At 40.3% G+C, this 27659-nt stretch overlaps 1 protein-coding gene across 2 annotated transcripts in view; it reads left to right on the plus strand.

Annotated features, from left to right (window-relative positions):
• The window catches only part of LDLRAD3 (low density lipoprotein receptor class A domain containing 3), a 118578-nt gene that overhangs the window by 45706 nt on the left and 45213 nt on the right, over positions 1–27659 (plus strand). For both annotated transcript variants that reach the window (XM_056347355.1, XM_056347356.1), the window contains exons 3-4: positions 14606–14731; positions 17464–17598. In XM_056347355.1, coding sequence (XP_056203330.1) covers positions 14606–14731; positions 17464–17598 — 261 coding nt within the window. The remainder of the gene's footprint in view (positions 1–14605; positions 14732–17463; positions 17599–27659) is intronic.

Here is a 27659-nt window from a genome sequence, read left to right on the forward strand (position 1 = left end):
TGGAAAGAGATTAGAAATGTGTGCTTACATGTTTCAAAACATTTTGAGATAAATGGATTGTCTTTAGTGCTGACCTTTTTACCTGCCTGCTGACAAACTCCTTTGGTACCAAGACCTGCATCCAGCTGTTGGAAGGATTTCTCTCCTTGAGATATGAGAGTACACTAATTGTGGTTTAACCCCGGCCAGTAACTAAGTACCACACAGCTGCTCACTGGCCACCTCCCACCCAATAGGAATGGGGAGGAGGTATGGGGGAAAAGGTAAAACTTGTTGGTTGAGATAAGAACAATTTAGTAATTTAAAATATAATAATAATTGTAATGAGAAGGGGAGAGAGAGGGAGAAAGGAATAAAATCCAGAAGGGAAAAAAAAACCCCAAGTGATGTACAATACAGTTGCTCACGACCCACTGACCAGTGCCCAGCTGTAGTCCCCAAGCAGTGGTTGGCAGGTCCCAGCCAGCTCCCCCGATTTTATATACTGAGCATGATGTTGTACCCTTTTGGCCAGTTCGGGTCAGCTGTCCTGGCTGTGTCCCCTCCCAATTTCTTGCACTCCTGTGGCCTTCTTGCTGGCAGGACCTAAGAAACTGAAAAGTCCTTGTCTTAGTATAAACATTACTTAGCAACAACCAAAAATATCAGTGTGTTATCAACACTGTTCTCATACTAAATTTAAAACGCAGCACTGTACTAGCTACTAAGAAGAAAATTAACTCTATACCAGCTGAAACCAGGACACTAATGTTCTTAGTTAAGCTTATAATTTACTCTGTCATCTTTGTTTCCTCTGCTCTTTGTACATCTTTGTATTACATTATTACAGAAAGAACAATGTGAACACTGAAGATGGCTTTTGTCAGCTAATGAGCAACAGCTAGTGGAGAGATGGCATGTTGCTGCCTTTGTCAGCTAATGAGCAGCAGATGGTGCAGATTCAAAGCATGGCAACTCATCTGTGCTAAGTGCCTGGCATGACAGCAGCCAAAATTAGAGACATACCAAATACCCAGAAGTCTAGATTTTCCTTCACAGTTCTTCTGAGAGCCATTTCTTACATGCCAAGTTTGTATGTTCAGCTATGAGCAAATAGTGGCACACAGTGAATACAGTGACTAGCTGTGTTAATCCAAGGGAGAAAGAGTGTAGGCTGTGGGCTAGAGGAAAATGCTATGCAAGGATAGCCTTGGGGTGGTGTGTTCTTGTATTAAGAACTTCTCTCATGTGTTTCTGTTTCCAGTTGCAGCTGTTGCTCATTCAGCACAAAAAACTAAAGCAGGTTTTTGAGTCAATGCTAAAGTCTGTATGATTGGAAAGTATAGATGTCTGAGCAACAGGGCATCATCCATGCTTATAAGAATGTGCTGCCAACACACTTCTGCAGTGGCTCACAAGAACTGGCCTCTGTAGCAACATCTGGAACTGCAGTATTAAAAAGCTCATTTCATCACCAGCGATCCATCATCATCAGAGCTTGCTCTGATTGTCCTTTAGACAGAGTCTTTATGAGCAAATCTTCTCCATGGGGGAGAATGCAAATGTCTTCGTTAAATGAAGTGCTGTGTGAAAATGGTCAGTTTTAATTAGTGTTCTCCAGACAGGTAATGAAGCCACATGCTGAGCAGGCTTCTGCTACAGGTCAGCTTCGTCTCTTGCCTGAGACACGGGTGCTTGCAGGGAACCCCTTGCAGTCAGAACTGAAGGGTTTATGATGTCTGCAGTTCTGGGTTGCACTCAGCATAGTATGGTGAGCCAAGCTTTTCTGGAGTGGCACAAAAACAGGCTAACTATCATGGCCTTGAATGCTATGACTCATATTGGGGCAATCTGAGAAACCAGTTTAATCCAGGTGTCTAGCAGATGTGGAAGGAGCCCTTCTGTTTCTGGATCAGGGAATTAAAGCTCTCGGAACCCATGCTGAAGTCAGGGTCCTGGTGAGAAATACCCCAGGAACTCCTACATCTGGTAGGCTGCATGCTGTAGTGCAAACACGAAGGCCCGAGAAAAATTAAATTTTCTTTTTTTTGTTCAATTCCTTAAAGTGTTTTGGGGGCTTTTATTTATGTGTGGTGGAAGTTTTCTGATCTGTGTTTTCATGATTGTAACCACGCTTCTATTGTTGTCTTTGCAAGCATTTTTAACTGTCTTTGGCGGATTAGTAGAATAATATTTGAGATATGCTGTAATTACTTGTTCATTGCTGATATGTTGGTGTATTTATTCTTGATTTCATCTTCTCTTATGTGTCTTAACTCTCTTCTTGGTTTTTATCTTACAGAGTTTGAACTGTGTGTTTATATATAAGAACACCTGGGGGTTTTCACATTCCATTTTGTGTCCATCTCTTCTTTCTTGGGTATATTTTCAGTTCCATATAATCTACCTAAACATATACCAGCATTTTGTATAAAAGCTTTATAGTCTCAGAAGAGTTTATAAACCTTTTGGTGTCATCAGAAGGTGGAGTGAGGTGGTGGCAGATGTGGCACAACTAAGCTTGCATCATTCAAAGTGTATCTGCACACTTGTTTTTATTTTTTGTTGACCCTGCTCTGGTGGGCAATTAGATTGGATTAGCAATGTATTCTAGCTGTAATATACAGCCCCCAATAACCATTTTTAGGTTTCCGCAAGGTTTCCTGTACCATATTGTTCCATGTCCAATTTAAAACCTATCTACCAGACGAATGTTCACTGCTCCCTCTGGTGTTCACTTGCAACAGGTTTTACTGCTCGACAAGTTCAGGAATGGAGTTTGCAGCAAAGTGTTCATAGTAAACAATTACGGACGGTCATGGATGAAATATAAAAAGTCTTTTCATAAGAATTATAAATGAAGTCCACACTCTGCAATTGGCAGCCTGGGTTTCCTAGATTATGTGAAGAATCTTTTTCCTGTGCTCTAAGACCTTTCACTTGGGATACTGAAACTCTCCCAGAACAAAGGCAAGTTAAGTTTTCATCTTCAGACTGGTACTTAAGGTGCGTTTTGACTGACTTCATTACATCCAGTTTCCACAAAAGATGTTGGGGTTTTTTTTAAGAATTGTATGTATTAAAAACTTCACCACATCAAAGGGGTGGAAATTATTTAGAAAAGGAAAAAGCCCCCTGAAACTGAAGTCACGGCTGAGGAAGTTGCTCTGTCATTGGAGAAGCTGTTGAGTTCAAGAACTCCTACACTGGCAGGTGCAGCTCTCAGTAGAAAGGAGGAGGATTCAGTGGGGACTGCACCAGGTTCAAACCCATGCCATATGCCTGGAAGGCTCAGATGAGGACTTTCAGACTGTCTTGTCTTGCCCTCTTTGATGTGGGGTACATTTCGAAAGGCCTTTAAATTTGTTGCTGTCAAATGCATATATATATCTAAAATGGAATTTGCTTTGATCAGGAGTGTGCTTCGAGTCCGCTTTATAGGAAGATCATGAGCTGGAATTATATTAAGGTACATTATGTACCCATGCTTTTCCATTTATGTCCCAAAATTAAAATGGAGGGTTAGACAAAATTTACTGACAAATGGTCATTACTATCAACCCAAATGATTCTGGTGACAGTCTGAATTTAGATGTTTGTCTTCTCCTTTCCTTACGCTTGGCTGTAAGAGTAGGCAAATTCATGACTTCCCCACTGCTAAGAATAAGTAACCAGATCTAGTAGCCACTTTAAAAGACAGAGAGAAAAGGTCTTGTAGATACAGTGAGTTCTGCAGTCTCTGTGGGCTCTTTAATGACTGCTTAATATGATACTCCTCGGGGACTGCATCGCAGGGGCTGAGTGTACTCTGCATCTCCCAAGAGGCGCTCAGTGCTTGGCAGGATCTCACGATGGGGTGTGGATTTGGAAATCAATGTCCATCCTTTTAATATACATATACATATATAAATATTTCATAATCTGGAAGTGGCTGTGTATAACTTGTGGGGTGGGGGGAACTGCATGAATTTTCTTTTGATTAGATGCTGAATCAGGGTGAAGTAGAGTTGGTTGGATTGTTGTCTACAGCTGGGCCTAGTAGAAATGGAATTAGCGGAGGGCTGAGTCTGTCATGCTGATCACAGCGTTAAAGGCAGCCTGGGAAGTACTGGTGGTTTGGTGGTTAGATCAGCATCTATGGTATAGAACACTGAAGCCATAACTTTTAACTGGAGTGGGTTTGATTATTTTTTTATTATTATTGTTATTTTATGTGAGAGTCTGGATTTTAACCTTTTTAAAATATTGTAATTCTTTATAAGAGAAGAAAAGCATCTATAATTATTACCTCTTGACCCGTTTGTTTGTAAAGAGATTACTGCAAAAAAAAGAAGTGAAGATATTTTGCTTGGGTTTAGCCACTCAGCAGAGTCAGTCTAACAAACGGTTTTCAAGTACGGGAACAAATGGCACAAAAAATCTGGCTGCTGTACTTTTAAATAGTAGGCTTTAGGTTCAACAAGCAGAGCTCAGTGCACTGAAGAATGAGAGAGGCACTTTATTAATAGACATTTTTGCCCAGTTCAGAAGGGATTGTCTAAACCAGCTGAGGTCTCCTAGAAATACAGCAGTGGGCCAAGAGCCTGAGTAGGGCTAGTCCCACACATCTGTAATGATTACTGATTTCAAATTATTTAATGTATCAGTGGCCCTCAAAAATGATTCTTAAAATGTCAGTTAAAGCTTGCTGTTAACTAAATCTAATGCTATAGAAGATGAGGGGCAGGGTGATATATTCAGGAGATGCATTCAGATTCCTGGGATTAAGATCCAGGATTGCATACCTGCAACAGTTTTTTCTGGGCTGCCCCATCATTTATAGATGAGAAATAATCTCATCTGCTGCAGTCTGCTGCTGCTAGCCAGATACACTTTTAGCTTTCAGAAGTTTCCAGTGCTGCTTTCTGATAAGTTTGAATTCTCTCTTGCTAGCTAACAATTTATAGCAGTGTAAGCTAAATAGCTGTTGAGTGTGTGTTGTATCACCACATTTTGGAAAAAGTAAATAAGCAACTAATGAATACTTGTAGGTAGGTTGTTTGGCAACCTGCCACTTAAGAAACCCCCCAACAAAAAACCATCCCATACCCCCCCAAAAAAACCCCAAAAAAACCCACCAACCAAAAAAGGGAACTCAACATCAAAATAAGTTGTCACGTTTAAGGGTTTTATCTTATTATTCTAACACCATTCAAAAGTGTTAGAGCTGAGCTTGTACTCTTTAGTTCATCAAATCTGTATCTGCTACTTTGGGAAGTGTGGAGTAGTTGTGACATGGCTCATGGTACTCACCAGAGGGTTACATGGCTGTGAACTTTGGTCATTGTATGCAGTTTTGGATATGGTGACAAGCCTGTGCTGCAAATGGATGTGTCCAAAAACAGCTGAAAGGTTCACACAAATAACAGAGCTAGCTGTCAATTACTGACTGGTTTAACGTGCTCTGTGATCCTCTATGAGCATGAAGGAGGACAATACAGACACAAGGAACAAGATAAAGGCATAGAGATAAATATAAAAGTAGTGAGTTAAAATAACTGGTGTAATTACAGCAATTTGAGTACTTTAAAACTCTATTCCTGCTAAATTCTATGTGAGGAATATATGGAGGAAGTGTGGGGCTTGTGGGTTTTTTGGAGTATGGTTTGGGAATTTAACTCTCCTGATAAACAAGACTAAACAGTTTACCGTCATGATACGCTGCGTTACACTACATCCATCTTAATCTAGTGCATTTTAAATGTCTGTGGAGAAAGCACATGTCTGTAAGAAAACCTGTAAGCAGGTAATTTTTTTTTTATTATTTGACTGCTTAGGTTGTGTGTGGGTCAATATGTGCAAGGAGAAAATCTAACAGCAGCACCAAAACTAAGGAAGAGAGAAGCTTTCTAGCAGAGCTTGCACCCCAGAAGAATCGTGGCAATGAAAAGCTGCAAAGTAGATTCTGTGCATTTGTATTAATGGAGTAAGCATCGTCATGTGCTAGGATTCAGGCTGCCAGGTTTTGTGCAAACAACAATCTTATAAAACTGTACAAAACCTGTGTTTAGTGGTCCTGTGCTTATTTATAATCCAGTAATAATTTGTGTAAAAGGCTAATGAAGTTAACACTTTTTTTTCTTTTTGTAAGTAACTAGAATACATAGCAGAAAGCTAGGAATTCCTCTGTAAAAGTAGTTGTATGTACGGTAGTAGTCATACATATACCCCTGGAATACCTCTGGACTTCTATTTGCAACTTATGATCACTGAGTGCTTTAGGTTTCCTTTTGTTTTTCTTGCTGCTTCCCATTATCTTCTGGTTGACCTGGAAAATTTGTTGCAGGTAGGCGACAGACACCAGAATTCTGATTCAGCAAAGCTGCGTATTAGGCAATGCATGAAATTAGCATTTGTATTAATTGGGAAGATACTGTAAGCCAGCTGCTGATCTTTTTGTCACTTACTCGGATGATTCTCAAATTTGGAATATCAAACTGGAATTAAATCTTGTTTTCGCTTATGATTAAGCCACCAAATACTTTGTAGTTTAAATAAGACTTATAATGAAGTGACAATGGTGAACGTTTCATTTGAAGCTCAGTTACAGAAATTTACATGGAAGTAAGGGCAAGTGCAGTAGCTACTTGTGTTTGATAGCTTTTTATGCAGGAAGATCAAGAGGTTTTGTGGTGCTGAATATTTAAACCTCTTGATGGTGTCCTCTAGATAGGGGTCAGTAAATAGCCCAGTTGGAGAGCTTGAAATCAGAAAGGTTTAACAGTTGGATGAGATCAGCGGCACAACTGAAAAAGAAAGATCAGGTAGCTAGCCCAGGATGGAGTGAGGGATCGTAGCCCATCAGGCTACTGTCCTCTGAGGAGGGTTGTCCTTGCTACTGAAGTCCCTTAAGGGTGGTGTTCTGTCCTGCCTGTGTGCCTCCTGAGTAGCTTAACAACTTTGAAGTTGTGCTTAATTTGGATGGTGCAACAGCTGATTGAATATTTGTCCTTTTGTATGATATTACTGTTCAGGTTGTTTAATGAGTAGTAACTTCTAAAATACTTCTTCTAGTGAGAAATTGCTTTACTAAGTGTCTGAAAAACAAGCTTCTCTGTACTGTCTTCAGACATCTGCTTTGTGATGATCTCGAAGGACTGAAACATGGACTCCTAGACTATGAAAGATTATTTTAAAGCCTTACTAACTGGCAAGAAATAAAAGCCACTGACTCATAGTAGTCCAACGTAGAAGTGCTTTCACTTCTTTTCAAAGGAAGCAGTTTACTCTTCATGGCAGCAGACTCCATTGGCTTTTTTACTTTAGTGTTGTCCCTTCTCTCTTACTGTGAACTATAGTGTAAATACTGCCCATTTAAGTTGGTGATAGTTTACTGTGTTGGAGGCAACCTCTGATGTTTCCTATGGGGCTAATTCCACTACTTTAAGAAAACAAAAATAATGCTGCCTCTAAAATAAAATACTTCTTAGGTTCACTTTCTCTGAGTTTACATTAGCAGTTTATGACTAGCAACTCTTTCACCTGAGTGGTTAAACAGGGAGCAAAGGTAAGAGTGACCCAAGAGCTTTTTGTAGGTGCAATGATTGCTCTGCAGTTGATTGTGTTTTTGATCAAAACTCATTAAATAGTTATTTTGTCTTGAATTGGAGGATTTCTGGCATAGTAGAGTTTTGGGTGGATTTTATGCTGGGAAGAGCACTACGGTGCTCATTTTTTTCTGAATAGGAAAAAGCAAGCAAAGGAGGTGAAACTTCTCTGTGTAATTCTGCAAGACAGCCTTGTTGAAGAGGTCTGTGAGCCAATAAAAGACGCATTTGTCCTCTGTGCAGAGGCAGCTGAATGACCACAGGTAGTGGTGGATTTCCCCACTGGCAACTGAACTGAAAATACTGTAGGGTCCAAACAGCAATTAAGTAACCCAAAATAACTGTTAGTATTAACTGAGTTAGGCTTTGTATCATTTCTTGGGGTGAAAGGGGGCAGTATCCTGGTGTCATCCTGCTTGTATTATGTAGTGTTGTAAAATAAAACTTTCTTCTCTTTGTAAATGGAAGTTAAAACTTGTTTTTCAAAGAGCAGGGACAAGTTGAAAAGATGGCTACCTTTAATGCCTTCGTGTAGTCTCTTTACTAAAATGCTGTGCGTCATCATGCACATATCAAGAGAGACTGAATTTACGGTGCTGTCTGATGTGGCTGTGGCATTTCTCAACATAAACAAAGAGCAGCAGAGAATTTTGAGGTGGTTCATTACCAAAGTCAAGAAAATACCTGTGGCTCTGCAATAATATAGCATCTGCATGCAACAGTTTCTGTCTAGGGAGTTGCTCTTGTCACATGCAAGTAATCAAATTTTGATTAGCTGAATAAATAATCATCTGTTGTTGGACTGTGACATGTGGGTGTGAAACAAAATAAAGTTATTTTGCCTGATTGTTACCTGGAGGGTTCTAAGGCAACAATAGTTCAAAGATGCTGATGCTGAAATACTGTAGTTTACTTCTAGCTGCAGGTTGTCACAAAATGTCTGCTGTTGGATCTGCTACATCCCATTTCACTCACTCCAGACTGAAATATTTCTCAGTTATTTTGCAAAACAGAAATGTTTGCAGAAATAAAAGAAATGTGCTTGTCCTGGTGGTTGCATCACGTGGGGTGCCTGTTGTATGCTATCTTTGCATGTTGCATGCAATAAGCAGTGCCTGGTTCACTGTAACTAGTTGAGAAACGATTGCAGGTGTGAACTTGCTGGCTCAACAGTAATGATTCAGTTGAAGTTTCTTACCTAAAGTTTCATTAGCAAGACTGTGTGCTGGCTTCTGTAAGAGAAACAACCTGTTATACGTGTCTCTTTAAGCACCGTGTCATTATAGTGGGGCACAGCTTTAAAATTTTACTGTGATATCTGAAACAGTAGGTTAGTATCTACTTAGAGTTACAGATGAAATTTTTTTTTTCCAAGAAGTTGGGTTATGCTGTCTTGTTCTGGCTGTATTCCTCAAATCTGTAGTCCATAACTGCACTTGCTGATAATTATAGAAGACATTTGATCTCTTTACCCTATCTATGGAGTGAAAATTCACCTGCCTATCATAATCTGTTGCAACTTTCTAGCTGGGTTTTAAGTCTTTGTAGCCAAGTCAGGAGTGTCAGAATTGCTCTTTATACAAGGGGGTATCTATATACAGTAGAAGGTTTTACACAGTATATGCCAAATCTGATTCTCCGCACCACCCCCACCCCCCCACCCCCCGTTGTTCATCTCTGCTGAGAAATAAAGTGGATTACACTTTTTGAAAAATAGTGTTGTTTCACACTTGGTACCCTAAAGATAGCAAAATGTTTTTCTGTTAATGCTGTAGAGCCGTGCCTGCAAACTGTCACATCTTCAGTGGAACGTACAACCGGTCCTGATGGGAAGCTACTGTTTTGTTAAAGCTTTAAAAGAAGGGGGTGGGAGGCTTGGTTTCTGTGTAGCATAAGGAGCAACTTCACAGACTCACATATACAACTGCCAAAACAGTTTTCTTGAACTTAAGCAAACCAACCGGGGGAGGGGAACGTGTGGCAAGCTTGTTCTGTGGCCAGCAGTTCTCTGCCACCATCTTCACCACTTGCTTCATGTTTGAATTTTAAGAGATAGGAAGAATATTTTAGTGGAGAGCAATTTCTTCCCATGTCTAATGAAGTCAGAGGAGGCTCCTCCAGTGCATGTCAGTGGTGCACTGACAGCTCTTTCTAAATACCATGGCAATACCCCTTTGTGTAATGTAAATACAGATTCATGTTAATGTTTCAGTCCTGCATGGCTTCTCCCATTACTAGGTAACACATGAAGAATTGGAGTGAATCAATCCTTTTCTGCCATAGGTTAACAATTGGTTAAATGTCAGTTTATTTGGGGTGAGTTCTGTACTTGCTGTATTTCTGAAATCGGACTGGATCTGCTATTTGAGCAGTCTTTTTTTTTAGACACAGTTTCGTAAGCTGCTGTGTGATTTCTTGCTGTATTTCAACTGTGTCCATCAGTCCTTACCTCTTCTCCTCCAGCATGTGGTCTCTCAGTTTCTTAAGTTCTGGAGACCTGGGCTTGGGACTTGCCAGTTCCTTTAAAAACAGCCAGCTTCTCCCTTCCCTTTCCTTCAGCTGGTTGTAACACCAAGGCTAAATAAGGTCACACAATCCACATGCATCTATGTCCTTTTTCACTCCTGTTTTGTCATTTCCTGATATCCCAGTAATTTTTGATTGCCCGGAGCCCATTTCAACCAAGTGTAACAGAAGGATATAGATTGCAAAGGTAATGCTGTTCTTGAAAGCTTATCAAGGCTGAAATCACTGAAGGAGCCAAACAGGTAGCTGCTGTGGAGTAATCATAAAGTTTTTCATTTAGAGCTCTGTCTGAAAACTTGAGATCTGTGCAGTAGAAGACATGAGCAGAGAGCAACATGAACAGAGCAACAGAGAATGATGAGCAAAGGAGAAGAAAACAGTTTTTGACAGTCTTTTAATGGGAGTAGGAATTGCAGAGGAGTGCTGTGAGTAGTGGAGCAAATGACTTGAATCTGCTACAGGCAGTTGTGGTCCTGGTATGCATATCTGTTACTTGAGGGTGCTGAAGATGTGAAGAAAACTAATAGCCCCTTCATGTTAAGGATATCTCCAGAGATCATTGCAGAATGGGAGGATATGTTTCTGCTCAGGAATAAATGATTTTTCTTTCCTTAGGAACTTTATGAGCAATGACCAAACAACACTTGCTTGAAAACCTTGGGAAAACTGTGCCAGATGAAAGGAAGATGTCAAATTAAAACTAAAGCAGAAATTCCCCCGTGGAGTTCTCCAGAGTGGGGGATATGGCTTAGACTAAGCCATTACTGGTTTCTCATTTTTCCTGCATTTATGCACAACATATGAGAAATGTATTCTGTGTCTGGAATTGGAACTTGGATAACTGAGTTCTGTTTGTTGGCGAGACTTGTATCTAATAAATGGCTAGTTAAGAGACTAGTGAATCACTATGGCGTTTGAAATGCTTTATTTTTTTGGGGTGTCTAATGTAAATAAGTTTGACTTTGGATTCATTTGTGTATGTATCATGCCTGTTGCAAATATACAGAGTTACATTTGGGTTTTTTGTTATTTCCTTCCCTTGAGTTTTAAAAAAATAATAATAAAAAAAAAATCAGTAGACAAATTTGAAGATGTTTTAGTTTCTTGTTTGGTTTTGGGCTGTGGTTACTAGTATGTGCTCTTCTGTTAAACAGTTATTCTAAAATAGAATTTGCTTGTTCTCTGGCTGCTGTTGCAAGAGGAGGAGAAGATAGGAAAAGGTCTGGCGAGAAAATGTTGAACTAAACATTATTTAGCTATCTAGGTAATACTTCCATTAAGCCATTGTCCTGAATGGTATCTTCCTCTTTTTGATGGGATATCGGGATGCTCTGGACAGAAGAAAGAGTGCATTTTCCAGAAACTCAGCTTTGTTCCTGGTCATTCCAACACCTTTTTCCTCCAGATGTGGTCAAACGTCAAATATTGCTTATGGCTTCACTGCAGTAGCTCAAGGGTAATGAAGCAGAAGTGCTTTGGGCCTTCTTGCCTTAGGGGTCAGGACAGCTGAGATTGCTGTGATGTGTCTGTTGTACCTGAAATGGAGCCCCTGCAGCATTTGCCACCGCTTGTAGTTCTGGTCAGGAAAGTGCAGACGCGTGATTTCTGCTCTTCAGAGGGCCAGAGACTTGGGTTTTGATGATTCTGTCTGAAGTCTCTCTGGAAAGGTAAGGCTGTAAGAGTAAGAGATGGTCCATATTAGATATTTTAGAAGTAAATAATGTCGACGCCTTAATTTGGCAGGATTTTCAGAGAGGTGAAAAGGCACTTCTGAATGTGATGTGCCAGAAAGTTGATAGCCTCTGAATTCAGACCCCAAATGACTAAAGTAAACCTGTTTGAAGAAACGGGATCCAGTCAGTGTTAACAGGCAAAACCACGGTTGCTGCCCCTTTTTCTTGTTTCTTCATTCTCTCTTCTTCTTGGAACTGCTCTGGCTCAAAATACACCTCTAAAAAAGGAAACTGTTGGAAGCAGTCATCTGGTCTGGGAAATGTACATGCACTGCATGGTTTCAAAAAATGTTAACTCTTAGAAAAAGGAAAACAAAACAAAACACGTGAAGCATTGGACACCTTTTCACATACTGTGTTATTACCACACACTGCAAGCAGCAGCTTGGCTGCCTGGTTAGTGTGCTGAATATTGGTCAAATGCTAATGCAGACTGTTTGCTTCAGTGATGGTCTGCAAATCTGTTGCAAAGGTGTTTGTTTTGCTGCTTTTGTTTAAAGGCTGGGAGTATGGTACTGCCTCAGACCTTGTGGTTACTGAAGTATTTAGCTCAGATCAGTCTGCCTGAGCTTTAACAGGACTTGCTCATTGAAGGTGTGTGAAGAATTGCAGGGACTCGGATGTCTAGGCTGAAGATTTTCCACTACCGGTGGTGTTAAGCATGGCAGCGGGTAACTTATCAGCTGTTTCTCTATGAAGTAATGCTTTACTTTTTTCTCCTCATGTGGACCTTGGATACTCTTCAGAAAAAATGGTAGTTGAATATGTGAAATTCAGTGATACATCCTATTTTACACTTTGTAATTCTAACTGAAAATTACTGGTATAATAAAAACATGTTAAGAGAGGAACTGCAGGGATTTGCTTTTGGAGGACACTAAATCAAGCGAGAGTTACTGTAGCTGTGAGTTGAAAACAGTTTATATGCACACTGATGAGTGATGGAAGAAGGCTTTGCTACAGCTGCACTTATTTTTTAACCCTGGAAGAGAGAATTCCTTCTAAATTAATGCTGAAGCTGTTTGTCCCTGTTGGATGTACTTTTTTTGTCTGTACTCTGGTTGTTCTCAACCTTGGCCTAGCCTTATAAAACTGCACAGGTTGGTGTATTGATATGCCATATGGCTACATAAAAAGACTGCCTGTCACTGTGATCTCCAGATCTGTCATGTCTCAAAACCTGGGAGTTGTAAATGCGTCTTGTGGATTTGGTGTAGGAGTAGGAAACATTTACTCAAAAGGCCCACAATTTATGAAACTGGCTTCTTTTCTGGTGTTCTCCCATCAGTGGTCTGTGCATGGTATTTCTGTGTGTTCACATTGCACAGTACACACCTTCCTGTGGTTACCAGCATGCTCTTCCTGCAGTTACTGGCTTTGCTTTAGAGTGGACTTTCTGAAGAATTCAGCGTCCTGTGATGTGGTCCATTGTGTCATGTGCTAATTTGAAAAAGCAAAAGGGAGAAAAACATCTAACCACATGTCTTGTTAATTTTATTATTATTATTTTTACTTTAGGAGTTGCTTTATTCTAGGCTGGTGATACCACAAGACTTAACTAGTGTTTGCCTTGAGCATCGTGGTGGAAACAACTGCATCACTCTAGCTGAGGGCAGTGTTTTCTTCTTGCTGTGAAGAGTTGCTGTGCCATAAAAAAAATGTGAAGTACTTGAGATCATAATGAGATTCTGTAATCATTTGTTAAATGCATTTTGATGCTATTGTTAGTATTTAGTGTTACATGAATAGCTGTGCTGGTACTATGAACAAACATGTGGTTTCTGTCCTGAAGAACTGTATAATGGATGATGGAGAGAAGTACAGCAAGAGATGCAGTTCATATACTCATGTTCCTTTGCACCCAATTGTATACAGATTGTGCTAAATAAATGTGGTGTTAATTATAGTCTTTTCTTTTTTGAGTTTGATTTTTGCAGCCTGAAAAATACTTTAGTTAAGGTCTCTTTTGTTTCTTATTCTTAGAAGGACACTAACTCACTTGGTATCTTTGTATTCCTCCTTTCCTTCTCCTGATGTTTTCTTACTATTTGTACACCTGTCTTTGCCCAAGTTTGCCTCCAGGTCCCAGATTCTCTGAACTTGCTACCATGTTCATTATCACTGTCTGCCTTGGGCTCTTCACCGTTTGGCTTCTCTGAGCAAGCAAGTGTACAAAATCTAGACTTTTGCTGCAATTTAGTGTTTGTGGACTCAGTGTGACATATGGCTACAGGCTGGGGGGGCTACCACTAGTCCAGCTACACCTTTCTTAGCCTCTGTGGGTTGTTGTCTGCTGCCCGAGAACTTGCTTAGATGTCTGTCTCTGGGACTTGTGCTTGGGATGGTGACGTTTACAACAGACTTCCATGCAAAGAGGAGTTAGTGGGACCCTCTTATGTTAATATTTTTCCTTCAGTGCTTCTAAGTTGGTCAAATTCATGTGGTCCTTTAAAGAGACAGGACTACTTGCTTGCCAAATTTACAAACTTATATTCCAGAGTGTTGAGCAATTTACATTTTTTTGAGAGCCATTTGACTTATTTTAAGTTTGAATGTTTTGGTCATTCTGGAAATCGTAAAAATTGGAAAAAAAATCAGCCTAAGCAAGTGAAATCTCACAAAAAGAACCTTAAAGTAGTTGAAGGCAAGCCATAGGGAACTTGGAAGGCACCTAACATGAGTGCCACCAGCACTGCCTAGAGTACCCTAACCTGCACAGCTGCTACAAAGTCTCATTTAACATTTGTAAATTGTTTCCCTCATTTTTCCCTTTTCTCCCAGCGAAAGCCAAGTCCAAGTGCGGTGCCACGTTCTTCCCCTGCGCTAGCGGGATCCACTGCATCATTGGCCGCTTCCGGTGCAACGGCTTCGAGGATTGTCCCGATGGCAGCGATGAGGAAAACTGCAGTAAGTGCAAGCCTACTTGTCAGTGTGGCTGCTTTTTTTTTTTCTTTCAGCTAATTAATACTACCTGGAAAGGAAGCATTCATTAGCCTTTAGTTTGAGTTGAATACTCTCCCTGTCATTTATGACCCAGATGATCCCTGTGCTTTTCACCTTGCCTGTCTTATTTTTATTTTTTTTTTAAAGGTCCAGCTCAGTTTTTTGTATATAATGCCTATATGACACTACAAGTGCCTTTGTAACTTTGAAATGAGATTTAACTTGCATGTTTGCTTTGAACGGCACTCTAGTCAGATGTAACTCAAATTGGGTAAATATTAAGTATTACTTTAAATTGTTTAGCTTTTATTTGCCTGTTTCTTGTCACTGAAGAGTATGACTTGTTCATCAGCACGTTTAGGTTTCGCTGTTTATACATGTTCTCAAACAGAAAATAAATAAATAAATAAAGGGTTATTCAGTGAAACAAGTTCTTGGGAGGAGAAGGAGGTTCTCCACATCAGGCATGCCTGCCAATATACTAGCTTGACCAGCTGTTCAGCAGCTTGCAGGAAAGTTGCAGCAGAGAGATTATCTGAAGTGCTACTTGCTTTGGGCTATACCCCCTGCATGTGGCTGACTGCACAGATCCATTTGTATCCAAGTCTAGCAGGGATATATCATAGCAGTAAGGAAAGGTTACGTTTGATACAGCAGCTCTGTTGCTATTATCAGGAGCTATTAAAAGCACAGGTCTGTAGGTAGAAGCTTGCAGCAAATACTTGCTCCTTCTCTTGTTGCAGCATGTTGGGCTTTTCCTTTTAATGACATTTAAAGGTCAGGAGGAGGACAACAGATACCAACTTTCAAAGATAACAAAAGGGGTGATCTTCACAGTGATCCATCACTGTCTGCTTCTTGGAGGACTTGCCTTTCTTGTTTATGTGCCCCCCAGCATGAAGAGTCTGGTTTGTGCCCTGGGAGGACTGTGGCAGGGTGATAGCACCTCTGTGGAGCAAGTGAAGCTAGAGAAAGAAGACGGAAGGCTATGGAAATGACTCTGGGTTATGCTTAAACAAGTGAACTAGAAAGAAGTTTTCACAAAAGTGCTGTGAGAATATTCTTGAAATGGTGGACTGACAAGTGGCAGGTCTCAACTGAAAATGCACCATCTCATGGAGCTGATGATGAATGACCTAATTTCCCATGAGCTTGTAGTGTGTGACTGCAACAGGACCTTACAACTGATAACATGCTGCTGATCTCTGTTTCTCTATACCATTTCAGCATATATTTGATATTTTCTAGCTCATCCAAGTGTCTACTCACTGTTTTGCTTATGTAGAGGAAAAACACTGTAGACCCTAAAGTGACCTGGAAAAATCAACAGTTTCAGACCAAAGATTTAGCATGTTCATGATAAGTGTGCTTTTGGGGAGCTGGAGGAGTTTAGAATGTTTGCTGTATATACTCCAGGTTATATGCATGGCAGACTTTAAAGTTTTATGTTGGCTTTGGGTTTTTTTAAAGACTCTTTAAAGGCAGCTCTCTAAAGAATAAAAAATAGGAAGCCGGTTGTTATTTGGGATCTGTAATCCCCTTTTTTATTGTAGCAGAGAAGCTCTTTTGAAACAGACATCTAAACAGCTTTTTTTTTTAGGTTTTCAATTGGAAAGTTGCATTCTCTTTCTGTTACCTCGTTACCAAAAACTGGCGGGAGTTCAGAGAAGAGTGCCAAAAATTATTATGGGACAGAGAGATTGATTTATGAGGAAATATTAGAAACTCCTAAATTATGCATATCTCAGCTAAGCGATGACTATGTTGGAAAATAAAGCTATATATGCTGTATGTGGAGGGTGCAAACACTGTTAAAGGAGGGATAATGTAGTTATGTATGCTGGGCTATAGCACTGAATAGAGATGAAATTAGAAAAGAGAAAACTAAGATGAATATCAAGGAAACCTCCTTGGCAGTGAGATGCATTGAAGCTGTGATGTAATCTGCTAGGAGAAGTGTTGAAAACTGTGCTCCTCAAAGTTTTAAAGGAAATTAGGCATAACAACTTACAGTGTGTTTACTGCTTGGTTTGGCATGGGTGAGAAACTGCTCTACCTAAATAAGTCTGCTTAAATACTGTTCTGTTGCTCTGCTGGGCCTTAGGTGAAAGGATTTTCTGGGTGCTACTGCAATGTGTGTGTTAGCCTTAAAAAGGAGTTGAAATTCAAACACTAAGATGTTGAGAAACATCAACATTGCCATTGTGTTGACTCAAAATAATGAGGACGATAGGGAAGGTGGAAGAAGAAGCAGAGGTAAATAAACCACTGCCTGGCAGTTCTCAGCCGGAGTTGTTGGCTTATAATACGAAACTCGAGCTAAACTGAGTTTGCTGTAATGGGAAGCAACAGGCAGTGTTTATGGTAGGCAGTGCTACCCTCCATATGTCTTCAGTGTGAGCAAATGCTGAACACTGAACAGTCATTGTGATAGGGGCTCTCATGAAAGTGAACAGAAGGCTTATAACTGTGGGTGGACTAAATCTCTGCTAATTGTAATGAATCTTGCATGAATTAGAAATTTCAGTGTGCTCTGTTCAGAGAGACAAGGTTAGTTTGCCAAGTTACTCCCACGTATTCAGCAAATTGACCAACTGGTGAGTTGTGACCTGTTGCTGTTGATTGTTTAACAGCTATTTCACTGCCTGGGTAAGAGAATTTCTAATGAAAGATCTCACTTGCTTTTTTTTTTGCAGCAGCGAATCCCTTGCTTTGCTCTACTGCCAGATTCCACTGTAAAAATGGTCTTTGCATTGATAAAAGCTTTGTGTGCGACAGTCAAAATAACTGTCAAGACAATAGTGATGAAGAAAGCTGCGAAAGTCCTCAAGGTAGGCACAGTGGTTTTATTCTATTCTGCAATTCTGTACCAACTCCAATTAATGTGGAACAGGCTCAGCAGAAAATATGATTCTGTTGGCTTGCTCAGTGTTGGCTAGAGCTGTGGTTTCCCAATTCTGCAAATAATGAGTGTGAAATGTGTAGAGTGTGTGTGTGCACGCATACATTTCATTCTCAGCGCTCAGAAGACTAGTATCTTGTTCAGATCAGTAAAAATGCGGTTTTACAGAAAGCACTTATATTCTGTGATCCAGTGCTCACTGAAGTTACTGGGAATCCATTTAGTGGCTTCTGTGTGAGATGGATTGGACGCGGAGTGATCAATAATAAAACTTTAGTTTGAAGTAGTTCAGCATTCTATCTATTTACCAGATGAGTAAATCTGTGTAGCTTTAGATCCTCATTGCTCAGTTACTTTCTGAAAGTGCATGCTTCACTGCAGGACAAGTATGCAGTGAAATAATTTATTCCTACCCTTCCTTGTTTCTGTATTTAGAGAAAAGGATTGAGGACAGGAAAGAATTTTTTTGTTTTAAAATTGTTGTGTATTGAGTCTTGTGAGAATCTCAAAATACAATCTGTGACAATTTTTTTCTTTTTTGACTTATGCTGTAGAGTCTACATCTAATGCTCCTCATTTTTGTTTTCTGTAAATTAATGCCATAGTATTTTGTAAAATGTGAAGCATATATGAATGACTTGAGGTTAAAAAATAATGTGTATTGGACATCAGCCAGTAAACATTTTAATGTCTGAGTTACTACGGATAGATTAGAGTAAGCAAAAAATGGGGGATGGTGGGTATCTGCAGGGGAAATGCAATGTGCTTGGGCCTATAAAAAGCAGGACACATGGAGGTAAAGCAGGATATGAAGGAAGAAGAAATTAGGGAAGTGGAAGGAGAATGACTAATATCTAGCTGTGCTGATGATTTAGTCCTTTGTGGAAGGTAGAATAATTCTGAGCTTAACACGGTGACAAACATTTACAGCTTACAGGGGAAGAGGAAAACACGCAACAGCAATGCCAACAAAACAGGCTTTATAGCAATGGTATGTGACCATCTCCTCTTTGTCATTCCTCAGCCTAACCTATGAGTTCTTTCCTTTGGCTCCGTATGTAAGGGGTCACAGGGTCATCCTGGTAACTTGCCTGCTTGCTGGGCTACATCACAGCCTGGGAACATAGCTCTGCTTGGATCGGAGTCTTGGAGAGGGGGCTCTGGCCTGACCCTACCCTCTGTCTCGGGAGGGAGGAAGGAAAGGGCTGGTGAGGGACTAGCATGTGTGTATTGCTCTTGCAGCAGTTGCTGCCCCTGTGCTGAGGGCTGAATTGTTTTTCACTACAGGCCTAAGGCAGCCTTATAAGATTAATGCGGGTGGCAAGGTTTCTTGTTGGGTTTCTTTTTTTTTTTTTTTTTTTTTTTTTTTTTTTTTTTTTTAGCTTCTGAAGCTTAAAGCAGCAGTGTTCTTTTCCAAGGTTGGGATGACTGCTTCCTCTGCAGATTAATTGGCTGGATTGCCTCCAGGTTGTTTGTTGTCATGACAATCTGCTTTTGGAAGTAACTGTCAGGCTCAAGAGAAGAAAAGAGCTGTATTTCATGAAACCATTACTTTTGTCTTTATCTTTGGTCCCTTCTGGAAAAGTCAGATTAGTAAGAGGGTTAAGCAAAGTAATTCTGTCTGATTCTATGTGTGAAAGAGCCCCAGACAAGGAATAAAGAGTGCTGTCATTAGGGCCAGAGCAGCAATGGTTTATGGGGTTTTTATTAAATGAAAAAAAAAAAGGGTCCACGTCGTCCAAGTACAGGGCTGGGAATGAGGAGTTTCCAAAGGGAGATGCTGGTTTTGGGGAGCGTGTGTGATTGCCTTTGCCCTTTGGCAGCTCAGAGCCTCCCTCAGTTGCTGTTTTGCCATTTGTAAGTAGACGAGGCTCACATACTTGTCTTGCAAAGCAAGGATTAAACAGTATAATGTGCTCAACTTCCCATCTGAATGTAAATGACCATTTCCCTCTGGAGTGTGCAGCTATGGGGTGTATCTGTCCTGGCTTCCAAACACACCAACTACTTTGTGTTAATTGAGAATTAGAGGCTACTGTGGACAGTCTTTCATTTCTCACAATTCTTTCTACAGCAGATCTAATTACTGTAATTACAATGAGTTTCATGTTAACACAGTACCCTAGAATCCTGGTCATTAACTAGAATTCAAGTGCTCTGGGTACTTAGGGACAGAGCAAAGCAAATCTGTAAGGTATTACAGAATTAAGATAGAGAGGGTTCTTCCCACTAGCTATGTTACCATGTCAAATGTGATAGCTTTAGTTCAGTGTAATTGAGTGTAGTCTGACATGAGATTGCCCTTGTGTGCTGTTTTTTGATCTAAAAATGTGTTGATTTAGAAATCACTAGCTAAGCTTCTGAACCACTGGATGATAGTGTCATTATTGCCATTTAACAGATGGGGAAGAAGGGGCATAGATCAGCTAAACAAAATGGTCCCAGAGTGACATCCTGGCTGGTAGGAGTAGAGCTTCATCTGTGCTTGTCTGCTCCAGGGGGATGCTATGGGACTTAATAAATGTTTGCAAAGTGTTTTGAGATACTATAATATCATGTGGAATAGAAGTGTGAATTATTAATTGGTACTTTGCTCTCCTGCTCTTGGGTATACTGACAAGCTTTTTAAATTAACACCTTTTCCTACTCCTCCATGAACTTCAAAGGCCTCCTTTATCCTGCTGTCATTACTGGAAAGCTCCAGTAGCATATCGGTTTGGTTTGTGTCAGATACTCCTCCATGCATAAAGATCCTTTCAATCAAAAAGAGTCACTCTGCAGGCTAGGAAAACAGGAATGTGACCCCATATTGAAAAATGTAGTGACCCGGCTTTGATATGGAACGCTTCAAAATGTGTGGTCCTTGATGAATAATAGCTTTGCTAGCATGCTGCAATTTGAGATGAGCCTGAAGCCATGGGTATATAAAGATTAATTTTACTCATAAGTAGGGGTGGATTCATTTGGGGGGAGGGAGGCAGAGGCCCCAGGATTTATTTGTGAAAATGGGAGGAAGGTCAAATTTTTGAAAACAGGTTCCTGCCCTCCGTTCTTATTACTGCTTGTAACTGAGTGTTGCGCATTATAAAGGTTTGTATGTTGTGGGGGAAGTGTCTGTTAAAAAACTTAATCAGTGACAATTTAGCCGCAGGTCAAATAATTCTGCTCTAATTCCCAACAGTAAATATTTGTAGCTCTTGTAGCTGCCATGGCAAACGGCAGAGCTGTTCCTTTAAACCTACCCCAGCTACATTTTGGCCCTCTCCAGTTTCCAGCATTGAAGTAGTGTGGCCAGACATTTCCCTTAGTCTGGAATGTGGTGCATTCATCAAAGTATGTGCCTGGGTTTGGGGATTAGATGGAGGATGCAACTGCTTGGATTACCCGCAAGTTGCATATATGAATTGCTCTTTCTAAGGTGTTATTCCAGTTTTAACAACACTGGTAGCAATTGGAAATTTATGCGCCTGTTCTGTACTTAATGGATCTTAATCCAGGAAAGGTCCTCGCCCCCATACATTTTTTTCTTTTATTACTTCAAGACCTTTTTCCCTATGCCTTGAATTAGTTGACAGTGCTAATCATTCACAGCAGCTGTTCTGGGTGTACTCCTTGGGCCTGTCTGTCACTGGGGGGATTTCCTGCTCCACAGCTGACATCCACTCAGTTGGAAGGGAGTTCCTCCCTCGTAATGTTTTTCAACAACCATGTAAATTTGTTCAGCTCTAGGACTGTATTTAATTTATTCTCTTAATTGCTTTTTATCTATATGTGTCTTCCCAGTGCTTCTTCCTTTAGACTCTCCTTAATTTTGTACTTTTAGTCTCGAAAGCTTTAACACCAACAAAAGCGTACTGGATATTTTAATTCAAAGTCCTTTTGTTTTCATGGCCTTTCTTTTCTTTCCTTCTAAGTTTGCTGAATACCTTTATTAGCTTTAACCCCCTTGCCTAGGAAAGAGCCTTTTGTTGCTGTGAGTCAGCAACACTTTGGTGCTGTAGAGAGAGGCTCTTGGCTTCAGTAATGTTCCTACAACTCTTGCTCTGCAGTTGTTAGTAAACAGTACCCTTGTGGTCAAATTATAAACCAAATGTTTTGCAAGTGTCCTGAAGTTGATTCCTGCCCTGTGTTTCTACAGTGTATTTGGTAATGTCCACTGTTGCATGTGTGGATACTTCCTTTTTTTATTTTTGCATATTTTTTCATTGAATTTATGTTGGGGTTTTGATATACCCCAAAATTTTGAAACAGATTTAGAAGCCTACATGGTTGTCAGAAGTTTGACTTATTAAAATTAGGTTTTAAGTGATAATATAAATTCTGTAATGATGATTTCTGTGGATTTAGGTACAGGTAAAAGGAAGATGGGACATGGTTTAGTGATGGACTTGGCATTCCTAAGTTAACAGTAGGACTTGATGATCTTAAAGGTCTTTTCCAATCTAAATGATTCTGATTCTATGAAGTTGGAAGGGGACTGGCTGTAATGGTAAACACTATGGCCTACTGCTGGTGTTTGCACAATTGAGTTGCTATGCAAAAAGAATTCTAGAGCTGACAGCCAAGTGGAACAGACATACTCTATAAATTTCAATGAAATGCCACAGAATTTAACTTAAGAAATGCAAATAGCTCCCAGAACATCCCACTCTATAGAGCTTGTAACCAGCCCTTTGCATGTGGCAAACTGAAATTCTGAAATTCCCAAATGCTGTGGTATCAGACATCCCAAAGCTTTGTAGTCTGATCCTGGCTGTGTATGTTTCCTTACGGAGTCTCTCTGACTCGTTATTCATTCAGTCTTTAAACTGAAGCTCAATTTGCAATTACTGTGCATGAGCTTAGCCCGTATTCAGCCTACATTAGGAATTTAATACTCGGAGCCAGACTAAATAGAAGCAGAAACTTAAGGAAGGATACAAATAAAATGTCACTGAATGTTTTATTAAATGAAAGCTTTTCCTGAGCATATTTAGCTCTCTAATATCCCTGTTTTATAATGCTGCTAGATGGAAATGTTTGTCAGCTCTGAATTCCTTCTTTCCTCTGTTCCTCTATTCCCTAATTAAGTCCAGGCTTCATCTTCTTTCCATTTTTCTTTCCTCGTGAGATTGAGAGGGTTCTTGTCAAGGAAAAAATTGATCCATCTGCATGGATACTGAAAGGTAGGGTGAACTGCAGTAGCCAGGTGTTCATATTAGTTGGTATTGATATTTCAGATGACCGTTAAGTTCCTGTGCACACTTATTTCAACAGCATGCAGACTCCACAGTCCATGCTGCCTCCCAGGTCAGGTTGTGGTTTGTAAGATTGATTATTGATGACTTCGTTTGAACAGCAGATAACAACAGCACAGGCATTATTGTAGATGGTCCCAGACTCATTCAGAAGCATAGTAACTTCTGAGTGGGACTGAGAGAGGAATTCTTACTAAGCTGTGCATGGAAGCTTTGCAAGTAATGTAAAATACATGTGGGGATTTTGGGGAGAAGTCCAGGCAGCTGGTACAAGTGGATTTGAGTTGCTACATCTTACAGTTCCCTCAGCTTGTGAAGATGCAGGGTTTTGTTGCAGAACAGGTATATGAACCTGAGGAAGAGTCGTCTTGTGGATCATCATGTTGCTCCTGCAGGCATTTTGGCCTAGCTAGCATTTTGGCAGAATAGTTAGCAATAGACATGCTGCCAAGATGTTAGGCTACCCTACTGTTTGGAGAGCAGCTGTTCTATTAAGAGCAACTATAATATGGCAATAGAAAAGCAATGACTTCAGGTCTTCAAATGGACAACAAACTTAAAAGAGTGTTTGTAGATCTGGGAAGCATTCAGCCTCTTTGTCTAATCTCCTGTTTTGCCCATATTTGCATTGAAGCTCAAAGCAGTTACCAGCAGGTGTTGGCTTGGCTAGCGTAAAAATCAGTTTTATGACATAAGTCAAATCTTAGACAAGGTGTTGTATCACTGGGGGCTCACCATATTTATCAACAGCTTTAGCAGGGGAAAAAAGGAAGAAAAAGAGGATCTGTCAACAATCACCTTGCCCTGAAGGCAGTTCCCTGAAGGTAGTAAGGATGGGGAACTGATTTTATATTGCCAGCTCGTATTATGCCTCTTCTGTAGACAGATGTACTTGAGGATGCTAATAGCAGCCTTCCCTCGAGGCACAATTTACTCCCATGATGGGATTGTGGTTCTTATGGAAGTACCTTATTGGATTCTTGCTGTAATCCCATGGTGGTTTTGGGTTTGGGTATTTTTTTTGGTTGTTGGGGCTGAAATTGCAGTTCTCAAGCTAGTTACAAAAGCCTACCTGCAGGTAGTAACCATGTATAAGCTAGTTTCCTTTCAGCCAGTGGCTGCCTGATGAGGGGAGCTGAGAATTGAGACTGTAAATGGCATGTTTTTCTACTCACCTGTACAGAAATGAAATATGAGCTCTTAACAATTGTGTCCAGATGTTTTTACCTTCACTTTGTGGCATTTATGCTTAATTAACAATTCCAGAAAAAGGTGATGACATGAATATCCAGTCTCTCTGCCTGTGCTTCAAAACTTCAAAAACAGGTTGATAAAATATGTTAGAGGAAAGCAAACAGAAAAAAGGACAATCTTTTTCCCCGTTGTTCTTGAAGCTAACGAAATTTTCTCTTGAGCTCTTGTTAGTAAAAATTAATTCCTTTCAAACACGTTTTCCACAAGTTTTTAACAGCATGTGGGTGTTTGAAATATGCCATATTGTATTGGCATGTCATGCCGTGTCCTGGCTGCTGAATTGCATTAACTTTTCATAGAATTCAGTGTCATTTAATTGTATAGAAGGCTCCTGTTGCTGGACTGTCGGTGCCAGCCCCAGTCTTCTTTGCTGTCAATAGAAGGAACCCAAATAAAAGGCATAGATTTTAATCTTAGACTTGCTGTAAAACAAAATCAGTTCTAGGAAAGATGACCAAGTGCTTTTTCTACAGGTGTTGTGGAAAGGACTGTAGTGTTTGTATTTAAAACGAAATTTTAATATTTTTTTTTAGTACAATTTCAGTACTAGGACAACCTGATCTTTGTTGGGAAACGGTAGTTGTCATAGCAAATGTGTGTTGGGGGAGCCACAGCAAGGGTTTCCTGGGTTAAGTACTGAATAGAAGCTCTTGCTAGCACAGCGGGAGTTAGCTTGGCTGTCTCCTGTTTCTAGTCCTAACCTTCATTCATCAGACCAGCCTGCCCCAACCTGTAATTCTGCTTCCAAGCCCAGCTGGGAGCTGGTCTGCGTGGTTCTATCACCAGGTCTGGCTATCAACCCTGCAGTTCCAGTCAAGTGGTAAACCTTGTTCTTTAGGCAGATTATTAACATGCATCTTAGAAGTGATAATGCTTCAACCTAAATCTAGCTTTGAGACCTGCCTGCATTAACCAGGGCAGCAAAAATCTGAGGTTAATTTACACTTCAGTGCCTTTACAAATCTTGGTCTGGCATTGTCCTTTCTGTAATCACTAGTTAGAAATTATTTCCCAAGGTGAATTATTGAGGAAGCTCACTACGCTCAGCAATTTGTGCAGGGACTTGGGCAGAGGGCACAAGAGTTGTCCTTTCTTGCTCTTTAGGAGTTGGTTCACTCTTTTTGTGCAGCGGTGGAACCAAGTAGATCAGTTTTGCTGTTCAGACCTATGTGAGTGGGAGAAACAGATCCCAGCATCCTGAGTCAGACTTCGGGGTAAATATTTTCTTTTGTTTAGTTTTTCCCCCTGCAGCAGTAAAGCTGGAAGATGTGGCTCCTAAAATGTCAGGCTACAACTCTGTCCTCAGCTGAAACTAGTTTTGCATATGGTTAAAATCTGTATCTTTTCACAACTTCGGTTATATCTGGGAATAATTTGTGGCGTGAGCTCGGTCAAAGCCTGTGCGTGTGTTCTTACTCAAATGTAAAGCCGCAAGCAAAGCCAGCGTGACCAGGTGTAAAAGTATTTCTATTCAGATGTTGTAACAGTTCAATACATAATCAATTATGCAATTGACCTAAAGCAGCATGTTTTCAGTGTAGGCAGTCCCCTGGAGCAGGGTTACCAAGGTCTGTTGAAAAGTTTTACTGACATCTGCTCAACAAGAGTAAATGCAGCAACTCTAGGTCAGCCAGATGTCTCTGTAGCTAGAAACTGTGCTGGTGCAATGCACTTGACTTGTAGGAAGCGGAACAGCTAGAAATGCAGAATTGCCCTCAGAAATGTAGGTGACCACATGTGTGTGGGACCTTTATCAGTCTGGGCAGTTTGTGTCTACTATTTTGAGAAATCCTTGCTTAGAGTAATTCTGGGTTTTTTTCTAAGTAGTTTCACTGTGCTGGCATAGCTACAATTTTACTCTGCATTACAGAAAATACGATTGTATATCATCTTATAGGAGAAATAAGGGTATGGCAAAATGAATTTGGAGGGGATACCTCACAACTGGAAGTGGTATTAACGTCAAAGCATGTCTACCAGAGCTCACTATGTCTTCGTGCCCACTCACTTCTAAATGCTGGTCCCAGCCAGGTCAGCGGGAGTGTTAAGTTCCTGCTGCTGAAGCAAATGGTGTTTGTTTCTTTATTGCTATACCAGTGTGCCGTATTGACTGTGGAGCATAAATTGCTTCAGGGTAATTTTTAAAACCTGAGCAAGTTGCCAGCCAGGGTTCTGGAGAAAGGTATTTCATACTGCCTGATCTAAAACTAGCAAATGAAACCTGATAAGCAAGTGGATTACCACAAAAAAGAGAATTTCTTGGCAGGCTTTAGATTAAGCTGAGATTCATCCCTCAGCCACCTGTAAATCTGCAAAGGATGAGACTGTTGAATTCTAGCTTTCTCTTCTTTGCTGTTCTTGCACAGGTTTTAATACCTGTGTCCCAGAGTCTGATTGAGCTTCCTTGGAAAGCTGGGCACCACAGCAGATTTTCTTCTGCCTGCTGAAAATTGTGAAGTGGTGAGAAACGTCAAACCAGTATTTAGTCTGTGTGCTGTTGCCTGAGCTTGCCAAACTAACTAATGCTCCCATCAAACATTACCAGATACTCTTTGCTAATTTGCTATAAAGGATTCTGTAAAAATCCATATTCATGAGAGATGTTAAAAACATAAAGCAATTATATGGTTTTCAATTACATAAACATCAACATGCAATGGGAATTAGAAGCTGAATAATTAATTTTCTGTTTCTTTGTAGTATAGAATCTATGCAAACAGTAAAACCTGGAGAACAAGCAGGGGGATGAGTACAGAGGGTACAGTGCCATAAAATGCACTCTATGTACCTCTCTTCAAATTCAGTTCAGGTATCGAAGTATTGGCTGTTAAGGGAGGTGGCAGCTTGGTGAGCAGGAAGTACTGGGTGCAGAAAGTCCTGTTCGTACCTATGCCTTATAAAGTAGTGTTTCCACTAACATGGCTGAGTGTTGGAACTATCAGGATGTCCATTTATGTATCCCAAGCACAGAGGTGGCAAGAGCTAGAGCTACCTGAGGCTTCCTTCTGTTGGTATGATAAATGACCTTGGGCATTTTGGGTTAGTGTCTGGCATATGCCTGATCTTTATTTTACAGGTGAAGAATACCAAACTTCTAACTTTTGAAACTTTATGAAAGATTATAAAGTCATTTGAAGAAAATAAATATCATGAATCATTTCTGAATATTACCCACACCTGAAGTGCACCAACCAGTGACTGTGGGGTCTGGGCATTGATGCTGAATTACATCCTCCAAGGCTTCAAAGTGGAAGCTTTCAAGGCTTCATTTATTCTAATAGCATTATTGCACCACAGTAAATGCAGTGATTACCAACTAGTTCTTAAATGGAAGTAATTTTGAGGTTCTGGTGTTTTTGTTAAGAGGGTAGGGAATGTGTTACACTGCACTAAAACCTATGGGAATTAAAATCTAGCTTGTTCTATTTGTTCAACTATGTATTCTTAGATTGTCATTTCCCTTTGCCTCCTACACGCTGAATAGCTAGCAAACACCAGC

This window comes from Falco biarmicus, chromosome 7, assembly GCF_023638135.1.
Source record: "Falco biarmicus isolate bFalBia1 chromosome 7, bFalBia1.pri, whole genome shotgun sequence".
NCBI lineage: Eukaryota > Metazoa > Chordata > Aves > Falconiformes > Falconidae > Falco > Falco biarmicus.